General features: G+C 42.3%; 1 protein-coding gene across 10 annotated transcripts in view; it reads right to left on the bottom strand.

The window, feature by feature from the left end:
• LOC113809337 (serine-rich adhesin for platelets) overlaps positions 1-18,837 on the bottom strand; it is a 72,523-nt gene extending 53,686 nt beyond the window's left edge. For 4 of the 10 annotated variants that reach the window (XM_070142285.1, XM_070142292.1, XM_070142293.1 and 1 more), the window contains exons 1-4: positions 16,220-18,837; positions 10,859-11,070; positions 1,474-4,049; positions 685-793 (exon numbers count right to left, since the gene is read on the bottom strand). In XM_070142285.1, the coding sequence (XP_069998386.1) occupies positions 685-793; positions 1,474-4,049; positions 10,859-11,070; positions 16,220-17,761 (4,439 nt within the window). In that variant the 5' untranslated portion in view covers positions 17,762-18,837. The remainder of the gene's footprint in view (positions 1-684; positions 794-1,473; positions 4,050-10,858; positions 11,071-16,219) is intronic. The other 6 variants (XM_070142288.1, XM_070142286.1, XM_070142290.1 and 3 more) reach the window with 4 other exon arrangements.
• Between the last annotated feature and the right edge of the window lie 474 nt (positions 18,838-19,311).

The raw sequence follows: 19,311 nt of genomic DNA, 5'->3' as shown, positions 1-19,311 counted from the left end.
GGCATTTGAAAAAACAAATGTTTATAGTTGCACAGGCAAATAATTCACAAATGAAATCAGAATCATGCATTGTAGAATAATTTCAAAGGTTGCATGCACACAAAACAAAACATAATACTAGCTGAACAAAATATTAAAGCTAAAAATAATTTGAGAAAACTTTAAATATTTTCAGTTTACTATGCATGACAAACTTAAAATGACTGAATTGCTTAGGAAATTTGGTGAAATTATATTAAAGGCTTAAATGACAATCCTAAACTCAAATATGTATATTTAAAACAAAAATAAAATCAAAATTAACAAAACAGACATAACATTATTCAACTTCTTACCAGACAGCAGGAATAAAAATATAAAAGTAAAAGTGTTTAGGAAATGAAGGAGGTACTGGACAGAATCTTGCATATTACGGCAATGCACACCATCAATTTCCACATGACAGAGCTGGATCCAATGTTATATATACACACCTCTTTTACCAAGGAAATACTGAATAAACAAAAAAATATTCCTGCTGCAATGGTATTGAAGAAACACTTGTATCCATCATTTCCTTTGCCAATAATGGAAACAACTGCTTCTCCAAGCATCTAACACAACATTCCTTCTTCACACAGTGCAATGGAATCACTACAAATCAACTCATAACTAGCACCAATCAACATGAAAAAAAAAACTTACCCTCCTGCTTTGCCCTCTTCTATGTCAAAGTCAAGCATGAGGTCATCAGCGCCGAGACTAGAGGCTGTGTCCACACTGTTGGCACGACTCCTACCAGAACCTACTGCAGCTGAACATTAGGAAAAGAGAAGTATGATTGTAAGATACTTTTAAGGCAGTATATTCCATGTTATTTATCAAAAACAGTCACTGTCCTTCCATATTTCCCAATCAAGAGAATGACTAATATACTGTGTAACTGGAATATGCTAAGCTTATCATATCACTGGTTTTACTGCTTAATATTTACAACTACAAAATGATATATATCTATATCTAACCTTATATTCATACATATCTGCATTTATAACTATATATGTATATACACATCAAAATAGGTATGATTGACAATGAATATTTCCAGAGCAAAAGAGATGTTTCAACCAGATCTTCATCAGAAGTACATTTCTGATACAGATATTGTCGATACCAATTAAACACATCTCTTGCAGTGTGAAGATATGAATTCTCATTCATATCTTGTACATTTGTTGCAATGAGCACTTTATCTTTACACAAAGTATCATTAAACTTCAATAAATAAATAAATAAAAAACATTAATGTGGTCCTAATGGGTCCACTACAGCCTGTCCATGGCCCCCACGTTAAGAACCTCTACTTTCAAGTATAATCTCATCTAATAATTAAGATCATCAATTGATATAAAAATCTAAGAAAAGTTGCACAATTTGCAGAGTAAATAACAGAACAGAAATGGGGGACAAATACAATAGCTATGGAAAACATACCTGACTTAAGTGGCACATGACTTGGAGAGGTTGCTGTCAAGTCATCGAATATTCCATCATCTGTGAAGAATGAAGATGCCATTGTGGACCCACCAAACATAAGGCCTGGTTGATCTGCGATCTCATCATCAATCAGAAAATCTTGATCCAAGTCTCCCCTGCCAGAGTTTAAGGTGGGAGTGCATTTCCCAGAAAGCGTTGAGCGGTCAGACGATTCCACCATAGGATTCCCTGTGGTTGACTTTGGAGAATCTATAGAAGAATCCACAGACGATTTCATGTCTGTTGCCTTGACTAAAGTCATCCCCATTCCCACCGGTTTCTTTTTGTCAACAGGTGACCCAACTGGTGATTTTTGGGAACTCTCTGACTTGGCAATATGAGCATCTGTGGGGATACAAGATGGCTTACTCACTTCACTTGGGTTTGTCAGTTTTTCTGGTGATACAGAAGGAAGCTTTGGTTTTGGTTTCAAGGGAGGTTTGGATAATTCTTCAGTTGATGTTCTTCCTTCTGAACCTGAATTTGAAGGAGCCAGCCCCTCAGCTGACTCTTGTCTTTTAACTTCAAGAATCGTGGCCTTGCTCTCACTGATTTCTGGTTCTGTGAGTGAGTAGTCATCCCTGGCTTCCTCTGTGCTCAACTCCACTGTTTCACTTAATGATTCCAATATCTCAAATGATGATTCAGACTGAGGAGTTAGAATCTTCATTCCAAACTCATCTGGAGACTGGAGGTAATGCCCATTCACCATTTCCCCTGTGTCACAACTATCATCAACTCTCTCAGATAAACTGCTGTCTGTGTAGTCATTAGTAGTCTCTGACAAATATTCTGATGAATCCCCGTCATATGTAACAACATGTAATTTTTCCTTTTCAATAACATCATTGGCTGCTTTGTTCTCATTTGCTTTGTTGTTTTCTGGACTAAGTTTCAAAGGTACTTCTTTGACTATAAGTGGTGTTTTTTCATAGGAATTTTCATAATAACTTCCATGATTTTCAGCTTCTAAAAGGATATTATTGTCTGTATGTGTTTCTACCTCGATTGAACCCACAATCAGAATGTCTTCAGCCTTTGGATGTGAGGTAGAAAGTTTAGGATTTATTCCCTGTTGTATTTCACCACTTATTTCATTTTGTGCATCACTTTTCACATTCTTGCATTCACTGTATTCCAGCCTTCTACACACAGGCTTACTAAGTTCTACTGTCTTTTCTGTGACAGGCATGACTAGAATAGGTGTCTTTTCTAAAGATGTGGGTCTGATTACTGGTTTCTTCAGACTGCTTCTTCTCACTGGTGGTTGTGGAGTAGTTTTTGTAGGAGTCTTCTCCAGCATGGCGACACGGTTTCTGACTAGACCTGAGCTTCCAGGGATCTTTGTCACATTTGTGCTTGAGTTATTAGAATTATTTGATGAAGCACCTTCACCATTCCTTCCAGCAGTGCCCTGGTACCCGTAGCCAATGCGACCACGACTGTATGGAGCAAACTTCTGCCTTGCCATACTGTAGGTTATTGTGCCTTCACGTTTTTCTTTACTTGGTTCAGATTTCTTTTCTGGGGGAACCTCTGGTTTGACTGATGAAAGTTGTGGTTCAGAGGGACTTGATTCTTTACATTCTAAACTGCGTCTCTTTAATTCGAATTCACCTGTGCCATTAAAATGGACTTCCATATTACCTGATCGCCTCTTAACTGAATCTACCTGTGCCCTCTTCCCTCTGAGCCAAGCATCGGACATATCTTCTGTACTCTCTACATTACTGGATCCAAGAGTGTCTGTCTCTCCTTCACCACGAATCTTGTCACTTTCACTCGAGGATCCCAGCCCTGAGTCCACTTCAGTCCCCGACCTAGTGGAGGACTCTGAGTCTCTTGAAACCCGAGGAATCCTCTGACTACTAGTCAAGAATTGCTGCTTTACTTTTGGAGTTTGTTCTAAGGGAGCTTTCGAGGGGGTATTTGAAAGAGATCTTAACGAGGGGCTCTTCGTTCTGTCTCTGACTAATGGACTTTGGGTTTTAGGACTGTGGGGTTTAGGGGTGTAGGGCCTAGGGCTGTAGGACAGTGGAGTTTGTGGCTTCGGACTGACAGATGACTTAACAGTAACTACTTGAGGTTTCGGTAACTGTCGGGTAAAAGCTGTAATTCGACCTGACTGTAGATTTGGTGTGCCTCTTGGAGTACTGTATGGGGTAGGGGATTTATTCACCTTTGTGTTGGACAACGCTAACCTATTTTGCACATGAATGTCATTGTTGTCACACACATCTGTTTCACTACTTTTCTTTGTGCTTTTAAGATTTTCATTTTCCTCTTCACATAATTCAAAGATATTGGAATTTGAGTCAGATATTGTCTGCGCATCACTTAGTATGGAATTAACACTGTCAGTGCTATCACCAGATTTGACTTGCGCACTGCTACGGAATCCGAACCTGTTGAGAGAACCACTCTTAGGGGTAACTTTATTAGGGGCTGGAGTGACTGTGGCAGTCTTGTGTGGAGCCCTCCCATGTATGGTTGCTGGGCTGGAACCACCAGAACTCCGGGAGCCTGATCGAGTCCTGTAAAAGAAAATCTTCCTTTAGAATCAACACAAAATCCACTTAATGCTGACAAAATGCGGACAAAGAAAAAAAAATGAACTTTTCACCTCTAAGTATAACTGTGATACTTTCCCCGTGTTATTCTAACAAAAGCTGCATTTGTTTCCTCCTACTGTTTCTTCTCTATATGTTTCTATAAAAAATTCATTTTTCACATTATCTTTCTAAATTTCAAAATCCATAAACATCCTCAAAAATGCAGTTCTATTTTACATACTTTACTTCAAAATGGAAAATTTGTTTCTTTACCTAATGTTATTTTAAAATTTAAATTGCTATCATTCTCTAGAGCTATATCCTCTTCTCAACAATGAAAGTGTTGTACATTATGCAATAGCAGCATCACTGTGAAACAATTATTCTGTGATTAGCAATTAACACAAAAAATAATTTCCATTACAACATTGGAATAGAACATTTCTATAACCAAGTCACATGGCTTCACACTCTTATTCATACCATCCTCCTCCCATACTGATCTCCCAAGCACATAATCAAACAATGCTCATCTACCTTCTTCTCAGGCTTCTCTTGCGACCAAAGAACCATCTCCTTCCTCTACTCAACAAAATTTCTTCGCAGTTCAAGAAGAAATTAAGTAGCAGAAGAAGGGAAGGACAGACCAGCGTTCTCCGCACGCCAAACAGTTACTGTGTCAAGCCTCCCTCACAGACCAGTTTGTGGTTACCAGCAATGTCATCTCAGGTTACCCAAAACATTACCCATGTTGTCCAGGACTGTATACTTGTTTTTCTTTTTCTTTTCCTTTCCACTGTCCATTTTATTCTCTTAAATCTATTACACTGTATCTTATTACTGTACTACATGTATTGAAACAGAAATGTGGCAATTATGCTAGTTGGTATCTGTTGCAAAGAGGATTAGATGTAATGCTCTTTTCAGCTTCCAACCACGTGGATCTGTCACATGCTATCTCTTCCTATAGATGGGTTGTAAATATGGTTAGCAATTTGTCATCCTTTTCATAAGAAAAATAGCATCATCATTATTTGAGTGAACTTCCTAACTTACAGAAACTACTATGACATAATTGAGACTATATTTCATTATCCATGTCATTATAACATTACTATTTTAGTATATCTATATCTAAAGTCAACAAATAAGAGAGTCATACACAGTATATAAAGAAGGGATTATGACATGGGATAACTGTCAGTAGGAAGTCTGGCATAGTAAAGGTTAAGATTCCGTTCGGTTACACTTGTCATTTCATTAGTAAATACAATATTCAATAAAAGAAAAATCACTTTAAAGCACTTACACTAGGTGACATTTATTCTTGCCATGACACACCAAGCAGATATGCCAGGTACCAGGTTTCTTTGCCATGCTCATTCTAGCCTGCTCTATTTGTTTAAATTAAACAGTCATTTTGTTCGGCCCTGACTGCAGTCACTAAGGAGGTTCAGTCCACTAAGGTTAACTTCAGATCCTTTTAGTCTCATTCATTGAAAAATCATATATGCCACAGCCAAATCACAGAAAACAGGGAAATGATATGTTTCCCATGCTTCTAATTTTCCACTCTAGTGGCTGACTGGGCTAGGTTACCGATGCATGTCTCAATTTGGCATGGGTAAAGGCTGCTGTCACTGTTTTAAAAACATGCCTTCCATAACCATATATGGAAATAATCATGCTTGTTTGAAATATTCTAATGTACATCTGCATGAATACAATAGCCCAAGCACGATTGTGCACAATAATAGAAGGCATTCATTTTGTTTATGATAACATTCATATCATTTAACCATTGAAGCTTTGGAAACAAATCATATAAATTTAATTATTCCAGTATATATTTGAGTCTACCATCAGATTCTGAGTGCAAAATTCTTAAAGTCAATGAAAATTGTCAACTCTTATTTCTTTCCAATACAATGATCAAAATGAGATATCTAATCATGGAAGTCCATTATTTCTAGCTGAAGATCTAGGTATTCCATTAATGATGTAAATATTCCAGTCATCAATTCCTATACCTTATCTAGATGGAAAACTTATGATCTGAAGTCATTAAAACACACCAATACCAGTGAATATGTTTTAACACTTTGCTATCTTAATAATGAAAACATAAAACTAGCACAGAAACTGGAGCTCACACTTAGCAATAAGTTTGCCAACATATTTTCAGGACTATAAACTCAAAGATCAACAACCATACATGAAACATTAATGCTTAGGCACATTTATCAGACATAAATATAAAATTAGAAAAAGAAAAAGAAAAAGCTAATGGGCATTTAGGTCAGTCAAGCATGATACAACTTGTATTGTTACCATTGTGGTCTTCATATAGAATATCTAGCCATGTTCTTTTATTGTTTCTATCATGTTAATAATGTCATGAAAAAGATCTTGTGCTATATATTCAACATCCAGCTGAATTAGTCGTAAGATTTTATACATGCATTTTTTTTTTCTTTTACTTCATTTGATCACAGACACTGGTTGGTTGGTTCAGGCATGGCACAAATGAGTTGTTAAACAAAGTGAATATTCTCAATCACTGATCTTATTAAATACAGCATGACTCATTCAGAGATCAATTCAAAATGTGTCTATTCTTGCCACTAGGTATCTCTTTCAGCATTTAAATAAGTGCAAAGGAGATTCAGCTTGTAAGAAATTGTCATTCAAAGTTTTCTTCTAAATAAAAGTCTAAGTATCCCTTGATTGATACAAATCTCTTTTTATTCTAATGTATGCTTGTTATTTCTTTCCTATTACATATATTCAAACTGCCTAAGCTGAATTAATTTTCTACTCTTTATGTTCATGTATTCCTTCAACTTACAAGATTATGCGGTTTCTTAAAATGAAAGAAAGGTATGGTTTCCATTCCTTTTAGGAGGATTCTAAAGTTTTTTTCTTCCTAATATGTATCAGATTCTTATGCAAGAAGGATAGGAGATTAATAACCAGAACAGAAGATATGAGGGATCATAAAAAGTCATATAATCATCTGTTACTACACTCGATCAAGAAGGATCTACTTATTGCTGTATTCATATCTGGTTATATCAAATCATCAAATTTTTCTTTATATAAATTATCTGCATTCAGACTTTTAAATATTATGGAACAATTCTTGAAGCAACTGCTGCGTGATAAACTATTAGAAAAATATCCAAAACTGCTAAATATCAAATAGTGATCACAGTGACACAGCATTACTAGGATAGCTTTAGTGTCTACTAAAATCATAATCTCCCCGACTTCAGGCACGAAAAGTCTATGCAATCTGACAACACACACAAGTTACAGAGATTAGAATAAGTGAAACAAATATTCTTTTTTAATACAAGCCCATAAAATGCGGCCTGGAATAAAATACAAAGTGAAAAAAAAAGTGGGAGACTAGCAAATATTTTTTTAAATTTGTTCCCTTAATCTTGACAATGAATGAAACTGATGGCCTTATTACCTTTCAACTAACAAACTATATTGCTAAAATAGTTTGGAATAATCAACAGTATTTAAAGAATAGCCAGACTATTTAGCAGAGTCAATACCACAAATCTGATTGAAAGGAATTCTAACTTGGCACCGTAAGTTGTATGAATACCACCTCGTTGGAAGAATTATCCTGTCTGTTGATTTGTGAAATGTACTTTGACAAAAAAGCTTATTCTCTTACTTTGGACCTTTTTTGTCATATCCTAAAAAATCTTACTTTTATCAATATGTAGTAATATACAGAAAATACTTTGATGAGTTTCATTTTTTAAAATGGACATAGGAATATTTCTCCACCTTGTTCTAGTAGCCAAAGTGAGTAAAAAAAAAAAACTTAAACACATTCTCATATCCAACAGCAAAAAGGAAAAAGGTTCAAAAAGAAATAGAGCCGTTTACATTTTCTCTACTGAGCGAACCAGAGGCACAACTCAAAATTTGTCATGCCCTTTTGAAGCAAGACTGAAAACAAAAGTACCTAACAAGGAGCACCTAGAATATTCTGGCATAAAGAAAATTAAAAAACAACAAAATTATCTGGAGAAAATCATTAGAACTCGGGAAAACAATGAAGATGTGAGAGAAATATATGCTTTAGAAGGAAGCCGAACACAGTCACAGAACCACATGAAAGTACAATTACCTTTGTTCAGAGAGTGTCCATTAGTATGTTTGAAATGAAGTGTTTTATTTAATACTAACAAACTGTAACATTCACAATAAAAAAAATAATAATGCAGTTCCTCATGTATGATGCTACAGTGTCACAGCTGTACCCATTGCCTAATAATAATGATAAAATGAAAAGGTCATAGTGTAATACTTTCAGAATCACTTCCCATTCTGCTTTATTTATAAAGGCCTTAAAGCAAAAGAACAGACAGTTGTACTATAAATACAATACTGTTCAATTTAAGTTACATGCTTGCTGATAGCTTTCAGTAATATTGCATTCATTTTAGACTTTTCAGTTCCCTGTAATCCAACATGATCTTTTTTTCTTTCTTTTGAGATCATCCATATTACCAACATCTAATTCTATCCATTTTACAGTGAAACACAGAGAAAACCACAAAAAAATTTGGAATCGCTTCAACTACACCTGGTTTACGAAACAAGCAGATCACATTTACTTTAAAGCCGTTTGAACATTGCAGCAAATTTCAGTCCGTAAATGCAGTATCACAGAGTTACTTCTGTCTTATTCTGATCACATAACTAATCACCAACAAAATAAAGCTTCAGCCTAAATTGCATACAGTATATTCACGTTTTATAGATGTCCATAACTTTGGAATAAGTCTACAATGCACAACTCATAAGGTTGTACTGTGAAGCTACTTACTCTGTGCTCATTTTGCATATTTATTTTCTTGAGATTACACCAAAAATCTAGTCATATTCACTTTCATCAGATAGCTACATCTGAAAATATTGAATGTATTTTTGTATTTTTCTTTATATTATTCTTATTACTATCCTCATAATTATTATTATTTTTATCATTGTTATGAACACCATTATCATTATCATCATCATAAAAATGATCTTTATTGCTATTATCATTAAGATCATTATCATTACTGTTGTTATTATTGTTATTACTATTATCATCATTATTACTATTTATGTGGATATGTGTGCGCATGTGCATGTGCCTGTGTGGGCATGTGCATGTGCCTGTGTGGGCATGTGCATGTGCATGTGTGCAAGCGTGCATTCAAGCATGCGCACGCGTACGTGTGTGTGTGTGTGTGTGTGTGTGTGTGTGTGTGTGTGTGTGTGTGTGTGTGTGTGTGTGTGTATGTGCATGTGTGTGTGCGTGTGTGTGTGTGCGTGTGTGCGTGTGTGTGTGTGCGTGTATGTGTGTGCATGTGTGTGTGTGCACTTGTGTGTGTGCATGTGTGTGCATGTGTGTATGTGTATGTATGTATGTACATGTGTGTGTGCATGTGTATGTGCATGTGTGTATGTGCATGTGTGTATGTGCATGTGCGTGTGTGCATGTGTGTGTGCATGTGTGTGTGCATGTGTGTATACATGTGTGTGTGGGTGTGCATGTGTGTGTGTGGGTGTGCATGTGTGTGTGCATGTGTGTGTGTGGGTGTGCAGGTGTGTGTGTGTGTGTGTGTGTGTGTGTGCGTGTGTGTGTGTGTGTGTGTGTGTGTGTGTGTGTGTGTGTGTGTGTGTGTGTGTGTGTGTGTGTGTGTGTGTGTGTGTGTGTGTGTGCGTGTGTGTGTGTGTGTGTGTGTGTGTGTGTGTGTGTGTGTGTGTGTGTGTGTGTGTGTGTGTGTGTGTGTGTGTGTGTGTGTGTGTGTGTGTGTGTGTGTGTGTGTGTGTGTGTGTGTGTGTGTGTGTGTGTGTGTGTGTGTGTGTGTGTGTGTGTGTGTGTGTGTGTGTGTGTGTGTGTGTGTGTGTGTGTGTGTGTGTGTGTGTGTGTGTGTGTGTGTGTGTGCGTGCATGTGTGTGCATGTGTGTGCACACACCTGGGTGAGCGTGAGTGAATGAGTATGCGTTAGTGTGCATGAGCGTACAAGTGTACATGTGCATGTGTGAGTGTGCCTGTGATATCCTTCGCCATGAGACGAAGGCAAAGCCTGATCCCCGCAAAATGGGCCAATCCCTCGTTGCAAGGAATCAGCTCAGTTTGCATTTACGTTTGAATTCATCATAATAATTCAGGAAGGATCATTAATAAGGTTTCCCCCGGTTGTTAGTGGGGAATAAAAAATATAATTAAAAAAATGTGAACAGATAAATCTTCCCTCTTTATCAGATTTGAAATGAATCATATACGGAATATGAAGCAGATAGATGAAAGATTTTTTTTTACCAATAAAACACATATTTGCTTTGCTAAATAATTGTGCAATATACAGTTAGGCTTCATAATTTTATATCTAATCATATGGCCAAACGATTAATCTTGTTCTAGCCAAAATAAATATAATGGTGTATGTCACGTAAATAATGAATTTCTAATCCAGAGAAAAAAAATTAGCAAAGTTTTCCTTTTCAATCTTAGATATAAATCTGATATTTCAAATATACCATAAAACTCCCAAAATCAAAAGAAAGTGAACTTTAAGGATTAAGGAACTGCAAAGAAATGGAATCGGGAACCAATTTATAGTATGAAAAAAAAACGCATTTTCTCGCGGGCTTCCTCGCGAGCGGAGGCCGGCCGACCCGCGGCCAACGAAATTAAATGTCACGGCTCACTTGCCCGAGCGAACGTGACCCAAACCTCAAGCCGTGAGAGAACCCGAGCCCGGCCTTACCTAGACGCTGGAGTAGTGAGGTTAGTGTTCTTTTTCGTGGCCTCTTCGCGCAATGTGATCTTCATGGCACGGCGGCCTCGGTGCGTGGGCTGGTGGGGGGGCGGGTCCTCCTTCTGCTGTCCTGAGGCCGCCTGTTGATCGTGTTCATCACTGCTGACGCTGCTGCGGGAGTACGGGGCACCGCGCTTAGTGTTGCCACTCCCACGTGGACCCTGCAAGAAGGAGTCAGCCGTCAGAACCACAACACGGATACTGTCAGGCGACCTAGTCACTCATACCGCACTCGACTCGTACTGATCTGCCTGAGCCCGAACATGACACCTGGCGAAACCCAACTGACGCCATTAATAAAACAAGGATAATACCCGAGGCTTCTCTCAATGGCGCTCTCAAACTTGGTCTTCGGAATTCCCCGCGCTTATTCTACCCTCCACCTCCCTTAAGCCATATAGTCTGCGAAAGCTCTTAACATTGCTCATATACGATTCCTTCATTCCTACATTCATTTTACATTCCAGACGACCTCGCCGTTTTCGACGGCATCGCTGTCGAAAAAAAAAGAATGGACTCATTACGTTCTTGCTACTCCCCCTCTTCCGCCTCAAATAGAAACTCTAAGGGCTCTCAAAACTGTCTATACCAAACCTCTCTTTCCTCCCTCTCCTCACTCTCCCCCTCCCCCACCTCTCTCTCTCTCTCTCTCCCTCTCCCTGTACCTGTCACTACCCTTCCCCTCCCGCCCCATCTCTCTCTCTCTCCCTCTCCCTGCACCTGTCTCTACCCCTCCCCTCCCCCCTCTCTCTCTCCCTCTCCCTGCACCTCCCCTCCCGCTATCCCGCCACCTTCTCCGAGTCATCGTCGGGCGCTGTCGGAAACGGGAACTCTTCCCTCGCTCCTTTCCCTTCTCTTCCCGCTGTTCCTCTTACTCCACGAACAGAAACTCCCAAGGATTTCAGAACTGTATATACCAAACCTCCATTTTATCCCCTCTTCTTGGCAACTTACTGCAGGGCATCATTACAGCGCTGATGCAACTGGGACTTCTCATTGTGTTCTTTCTCTTCTCTTCTCTTCCCTTCCCTCCCTCTCTCTTTCCCCAACTCCCTTCACCCCCCCCCTTCCACCACCACCCCTTCCACCCCTCCCCAAGACAAACACCGCCGTCGAAAGAGGCACCCCTCGCCGTGCCTTTTACCCTTAGTGTCAACATCAACGCTACACATTCAGAGAAGCTAAAGTCAACTCCGCAGCTCAAGTCAACTCCGAGGCCTAAGTCAACTCCGCAGCTCAAGTCAACTCCGGCGTTAATAAGAAGCTGCTTGGATTAGGTGAGGCGGAGGCGGAGGGTGTGTGTGACGCTTAGACAGGCGGAGGCGGGAGTGGGGGAGGGGATTAATGAGAAGAGAGCGGAGAGGGCGAAAGGGAGAAGGGAGGGAAGGGGAGAAGGGAGGGAAGGGGAGAAGGGAGGGAAGGGGAGAGGAGAGACGAATAGTGTCTTCATCTAAAACAGTACACGGGAGGAGAGAGCGGAGACATATACAAACACCAGTACAAATAAATAGTACCGCAACAGTATCAAATACAAAATAATAATGATAATAAAAATATCTAAAATAAAAAATGTACACAAGCTTTCTAAAAACAAATGAACCAAAGTAACATACCTAACGCAACGTTTCGAGCTCTCGCAGAAGCTATTCGGGAGAAGCTAACAGCCTGCTCCCCAAGGCAAGGCCTATATTTCAAAACCTTGCCCCAAGACACCCTACCATTCGTCAGGCGCGAAAGGGGAAGAGTAAGACCGGTCGGAATATAAATAAATAAATAAATAGATAAAACTCGCGCCCAAATGGGGTCGTAAATAAATGAGCAACAAGAAGTACAACAAAGGCAAAAGCACGCAAGCACGCAGAGGGGAAGCACGTTAAATAAAGAAGGTTTAGAAAGAAGCCCCGGAGATGTACACACACACACACACACCGCGCGCACACACGCAGACGCTGCCACCACCGAGAACACACTAAGAATTCCCACACACACACACACTGCAAGCACACCGCCGTCTATTGTTCTATTATCGAGGTACTGTTCGTAACGCTATCACCGTGGCTTATCTCCCACGGTTTCGAACACCTCCAAAATTCAAATGCGAGACGAAAGTCGATTCATTCGAAAGGAAATCTATCATCAGCTTCATACGATGACGTCACCTCGGAAATGATCAATACAAGCTAAAAAAAAAAGGTAAACAGATGGCGGATTTACAATAAACATAAAAATAAATAAATAAATAATAAATAAATAAAAATGTGAAATCGAATTCATGTATCGAGGGCTATAGAATGTGAATCACGCAGCCCCGATAATCAATCGCACAATAATCTAATCTACGAAAATAACAGCCCCGGCGTTTAGCTTTTATCAGGCCATTGTCTAATACCTTCGCATAAATAAATACAACGCGTGCCAAAATCATTATATATTCGTATTTCATTTCTGATTTGGAAATATTGTAAGATTTAAGAAATAAATGTTTATGTATTCCATTTTCCCAAGCTTAACCTCCAACTCAGGAATGATGTTCCAAATAATAATAATAATAATAATAACAATAATAATAATAATAATGATGATAATGATGACAATAATAATAATAATAATAATAATAATAATAATAATAATAATAATAATAATAATAATAATAACAATGATAATGATAATAACAATAATAATAATAATAATACCAACAATAATCATAATAATAATAATAATAATAATAATAATAATAATAATAATAATAATAATAATAATAATAACAATAATAATAATAACAATAATGATAATAGTAATAATAATAATGATAATATTAATAATGATAATAGTAAGAATAACAATAATAATGATAATAATAATAATAATAATAATAATAATAATAATAATAATAATAATAATAATAATAATAATAATAATAATAACAATAATGATAATAGTAATAATAACAATAATAATGATAATAATAACCAATCACACGTACATCGAAATCTCCCCAACCCTATACACAACCCGAACATAAAGACGGAGACGCTTAAGAAAAAAAGAAAGAAAATAAATGACTTTACAGGCCGACCTCGAGGTGACAGATAGCCTAACCGCGGCCTGTGCTGCTGGCCCCTCGTCACCACCCCGTCAGCTGCCAACACAAACAATGTCAGGCGACGTCAGCCGATATCACCTCCGAGCTTTAATGCAGATTCAGTGTGCTTTTGTCACGCCTACGGGACGCCTGCACCCACGCTCGCAATCATGTGGGTGTTGGATGACCCTCTATTTCCACCTCATGCACGCTCTCCTGGCTGCCACGTTCGTCAGTCGCGGTCTATGAGTCGGCGCAAACGCGTTAGTCAGGCGTTTATTATCTATAATGGAGGACTTTTTTTTGACTCCGACACGTTTATTGCGACACAAGTAAAATTAAACCTCAAAAGGATGAGGTAACTTAGGTGATCCTCACCCTTACTTAATAAGTCCCTGAGGAAAAGTCTAAGAACGGATATTCTGTCGGTTTGTTAGAATTGTGCGAGGCCCGACCCAAAGAATATTCGTATACTTGACATGCATAAAAAAGAAATAAATGCATATTAATCAGTCTAGACATGCATATAAACCGGGCAAATACACAGTTAAAGGTAAATCTATCAGATATATAGACAGATATACCTTTATTTCTGCGTCTCTATTTATGAAAATTCTTTGGGTCGGGCCTGGCACAATTCTAACAAACCGGCCGATTATGACAAGACTTGTTACATAAACTGAATGAAGAACTGTTGATAGGAATGCCCACCAACCATCACCTACTGGCAAGGAGTGATAAGGGCGTTTTCGGTATATCATTTCGTCTCTTACACACGCGCGTATACAACTTGCACACCTGTGCACACACACACAGTCAACACGGGAAAAAAGAGAGAGAGAGAGAGAGAGAGAGAGAGAGAGAGAGAGAGAGAGAGAGAGAGAGAGAGAGAGAGAGAGAGAGAGAGAGAGAGAGAGAGAGAGAGAGAGAGAGAGAGAGAGAGAGAGAGAGAGAGCAAGCAGACACACACACACACACACACACACAATAGTGCACGTATATAAGAATTAATAAATGTCTGTACTTAATATAAGTACTTACAAACTCAAATGCAAATATGAAATGTCATACACGATTTTTTAAGTGCGGGTGGAGGTGAGGGAGCGCACATGCCCGGGTGCACCTACATGGTAATTTATCTCTATAAGGCGAGCGCAATATCCAATTATCTGTATGAAGCAGGCGCAGCATCTAAATAATCTGGCACTATCTGTGCACGATTTTGCCTTCCTGTTTCAAGTCAGCAAATCCCTTTGAAACTACAGCTTTATTAGGTTTCTGAGCAACCTGTGACGGGGAACACATGACGCCCCAAGACTGTGGGAGGGGGGGGGGAGAGGTGTCAGTGCCGAGGAATGAGGGGGGAGGGGAGGGGGACTGATTTCTTCCACATGACTTGGAGCGCGACGGGCATGAGCCACCACGCTAATTCTATTTACGTAAAAGACCGTTAAAACAGTTTGATGTTCATATTGTATATTCAAACGGAAACCGCAAAAAAACTAAATTTAAATGCTAAAAAAACAAAACAAAATAATTTCAAAGGTTAAAAATCTAAAATAAACTAATTTCCAAGGCTAAAAATCTAAAATAAACTAATTTCCAAGGCTAAAAATCTAAATTAAACAAATCTTAAAGACTAAAAAACTGCATTCAACTAAATTCAGACTAAAAAAAAATTAATTCAACTCAATTCAACGACTAAAAAACTAAATCACATTTCAAAGACTAAAACACTAAATTAAACTCAATTCAAAGACTGAAAAAGTAAAAGAAGAAAAAGACCACAAGGAAATGCCCATGTTTAAAACAACCTACGAAGGAAATACCCCAAAAGAAACGCGTTGTATAATAAAAGGGGTTTATAGTCCAAGGACAAATACGATGCACTCCTTTGGAAAGGCAGCAATTACTCAAGGTTTGAAGTGAAGCTTGACAAACGCTTATCATGTCCTCGTCCTACTGTGAAGTCAAGTCAAGGCGCTTTCAGATTAGGATTAGGAGAAAAAAAAATCGTCATTGTGCAGGAAGGTAACTCGAAAGACGAGACGGGACAACAGAAATAGGTGTTAGAACATGTGATAAAGGCCCACAAGCGACACTTAAACATGCTGAATCTAATTAACTATGAAGTTAGAGACGATTGTTTTAGTTGAGGAATCCCGTCGGCCAGTCTTAATTAAAACCATGTTAGTCAGACAATGCCTGTTTATCTTTTCCGTGCGCACCTTGGCGACATGGTGAGGCTCCCACGGTGGAGTGTCCGCGCCTCCACCGAGCCTTTCCTCTGCTCCCAAGTCCCCATTCTCACTGGCGCTCCTCCTCCGCCCTCCCCTCGAGGCCGCGAGCGCCGCCCTGGGCTGCGATAACGACCCCCGGGAGTACGGGGCCGAGGCAGCGCCGTTCGACCTGGCAGGGCTGAGGCGGGCGGCCTCGCGGTAGTGAGTGGCGGGAGGCCTAAGTTTGGAGCCGTTGGAGGTGCCACTCTGGCCAGCCCTAGGCCTAAGGGTGGCGAGGGAGGGCGTGGGCGTCGGGGAGGGGCAGAGCGGCCTCGACAGCATGGGCAAGGAGAGGCCCCCTTCCCCTCGAGGGCTGATCCCGCCTTGCCCTCTCTCTATTGTGAAAGTGTCTTGTCGCACCATCGGCGCAGCGCTGCTGTCCTGCTGACGGGCAATACGACACACAATGCCGCGCGGGGCCGTGTTCCTGTCACTCGCGTCCTTGTCTCTGCTCACACTCGGCTCACTCTCAGCACGGGGGTGGCGGGGCGCCGGGGCCTCCTCGTCGCACCTGTCAAGCACCTGAGTTTCACAATGCCCGTTCGGCGTCGCCGCCCGGCCGGCCCCGCCATCGCGAGCGCCGTTGAACCTGCAGCTGAGAGCACCCATACACGCCGCTGTCGTCACGCCCTCGCCGCTCCGAGCTCGCAGAGGCATCTTGGCTATGCTGGCGTCATTCTCGTTCCCATAGGCACCATAACCACAGTGCCTCGTCGAGGGCACGCTGATGGCACTCCTAATTATCTTGGCACCCGCAGAGGTGTGGGCACAGGGTAATAGACAGCACGGCGCGTCACCCGCCGGAATGCAGCACGTGCCAGAGCAAGCACCGTCGTCGTCGCTTCCACTGCACGAGTCACGTAAGCTGTGACCACCGCTGGAGCTGTGTGCATCGCTGGCGCTGCTGCAGTCGCTCGCACTGCTGGCGTCACACAGGTCGTCGACGTCACAGTGATGGTCGTCACACGCAGGTGGGGGCGGCGCCGCTACACTCCTGGAGAAGAAGCGGAGTCTGGTCCCTGGCGCCCGGAAAGCACCGCCATTACTCAAGCCCTTGCCCGTGGAAGCAGAGGCAGACGACCGAGACGGCGTGGCACTTCTAGGGGTACTGGGCTGGAGGCGAGCCTGGCGGTGCTGCTGCGCTCCCCGGGGGAGCGCGCTCGCGGGGAGGGGCTGAGCGGCGTGCACTCCCCCCTGGTGGCGGGCGGGGGCCGCGGGGGCCCTGGGAGCGCCCATTTCCCTTCTGCAGCCGTTCGCCTCTGAATCACCGTCCGGCCTGCTCGTGACGCCGCCCTGATCCGAATCGACTGGGAAGCCGTTGAAGATCTGCGAGGATTTCGCACTCCTCGCAGACTTGGCGGAGTGCGTCTCGGGGGCGGACGAGCGCGTGCTGATCCCCCAGTGGGTGGCGCGGGTGACGGCGGACCAGCACACCTTGGGGTAGCACCGCCCGCCCTCCACCCGCGGACTCTTCGCCCTCAGCACAGGCATCTCCAGCGCAGATACACAGCACAGCCTCGCCGATCCGCGACCTTGACTTTTGTGCAACCTTGACTGTCATAGGAGCCACAAAGGCCTTCATCACATCCGTCTTTCGCGCGCAGTTTCCTCGCGCCCTGGGGAGGAAATTCCTTCCTCCCCTTTCCCCCAGCGCACCGGGGGCCAGCGCACACCAGGTGACTAGCTACAGGTGTAAACAACGAGGGTAATCATCTCCCACCCGCGCACGGCCACTCGAGGGTTGCCACGCCGCCAGCGTTCAGCTTCGGGGATTTAATTTTTCCATTCAGATCACGCGCGGTGCCGGCGCGGCCGAAGGACCTGCAGATTTACGTCTGTCATGCCCTCGCACTTCGCATCTCATGCCACGCTAATGGAGAGGCGTCAGGTGCGCTTTCTATCCCGCGAGCCTTTGACTGATGATTCTGTTTGCTCGCGGCCGGAGGGGGCCTGAGCCGCGGATTAATTGACGAGCTGGCAACTCTTCCAGTACCTTGGGATCACCCTTTTGATGACGGCTCTCCGTCGGTCTGTCCTTACCTGCTTCTCCAATTCTTCTCTACGACAGCACTACACATTCGCCTTGTTAAAAGACACAATAGGCTAAAGCATCACTGTCACCACACGAATTCATCTCCCGAGCACACGCTGCACCACGAAGCTCACTCTCGTTTTCCGAGCTTTGTCCCCGCTCGCACACGCACGCCCGGTCTCGAAATAAACCGAGACAAAGCCTCGTCCCAAACAGCGTAGCTTCCCTTTGGCGCATAAAAACACAAACGCTTTATATCGCCGCCCTCCACGCGCCGCACACAGCACTGCACCCAAAAGCGAAGCGACGTTAATCACAGCGCCGATCTCCACACGCGTTACCAAACTTCACGTTTCGGTCGCAAAGCACGAGCAGACGCAAGCACCTCCACAGCACACAGTGTCGCCCTCGAAGGACCGAGGAGCACCTCAGCGGCTGCCGCAAGCGGAGCAGGTGCGGCCGAAGCGAGTAACAAGTGGCTGGGGCGTCGGGAGCGTACTGGTGCTGCGAGTCCCGACGTGGTGGAGCTGCTGGCTGTGCTGCTCGCTGGCTGGCTTGGTGGCCCCGCCGTGTGCGTGTGTACGTACGTGCGTGCGCGAACCTCGCTACATACCTACCCCACTCAGGCGACTGGCCAACACACAAACCATCTCTTGTCCCACCTTCCTCTCCCTCCTTCCCTCCCTCATTCACTTTTTCCTTCCGCAAGACATCTGCTATCCTTCCTTCTCCCCGCATCTCCTCTTCCTCTTTGTCTCTAGTATCCGCTGTCTCTCACATCCTTCATTCCTCGTCGAGTCTCCTTCAGGCCCGTGTAATTCTCTTCTGATCTCATCGCCCCTCCTTGCTCCACATTTTCCCTCTTCCTTCCTTCCTTCCGCTTCCTCACCCCTCCCCCCCAGCCCCCCCACCCCATTGTCTCTTCCTCCCTCCGTGCCACTCTCTCCCTTTCACTTATTCCAACCTCCCCTTCTATCCCCTACCGCCCCTTCCTTCTCCCTCCCTGAAT

This window comes from Penaeus vannamei, chromosome 29 (assembly GCF_042767895.1).
Source record: "Penaeus vannamei isolate JL-2024 chromosome 29, ASM4276789v1, whole genome shotgun sequence".
Taxonomy (NCBI): Eukaryota; Metazoa; Arthropoda; class Malacostraca; order Decapoda; family Penaeidae; genus Penaeus; species Penaeus vannamei.
The sequence above is the reverse complement of the archived record's forward strand: the minus strand, read 5'-3'. Positions and strand labels throughout refer to the sequence as shown.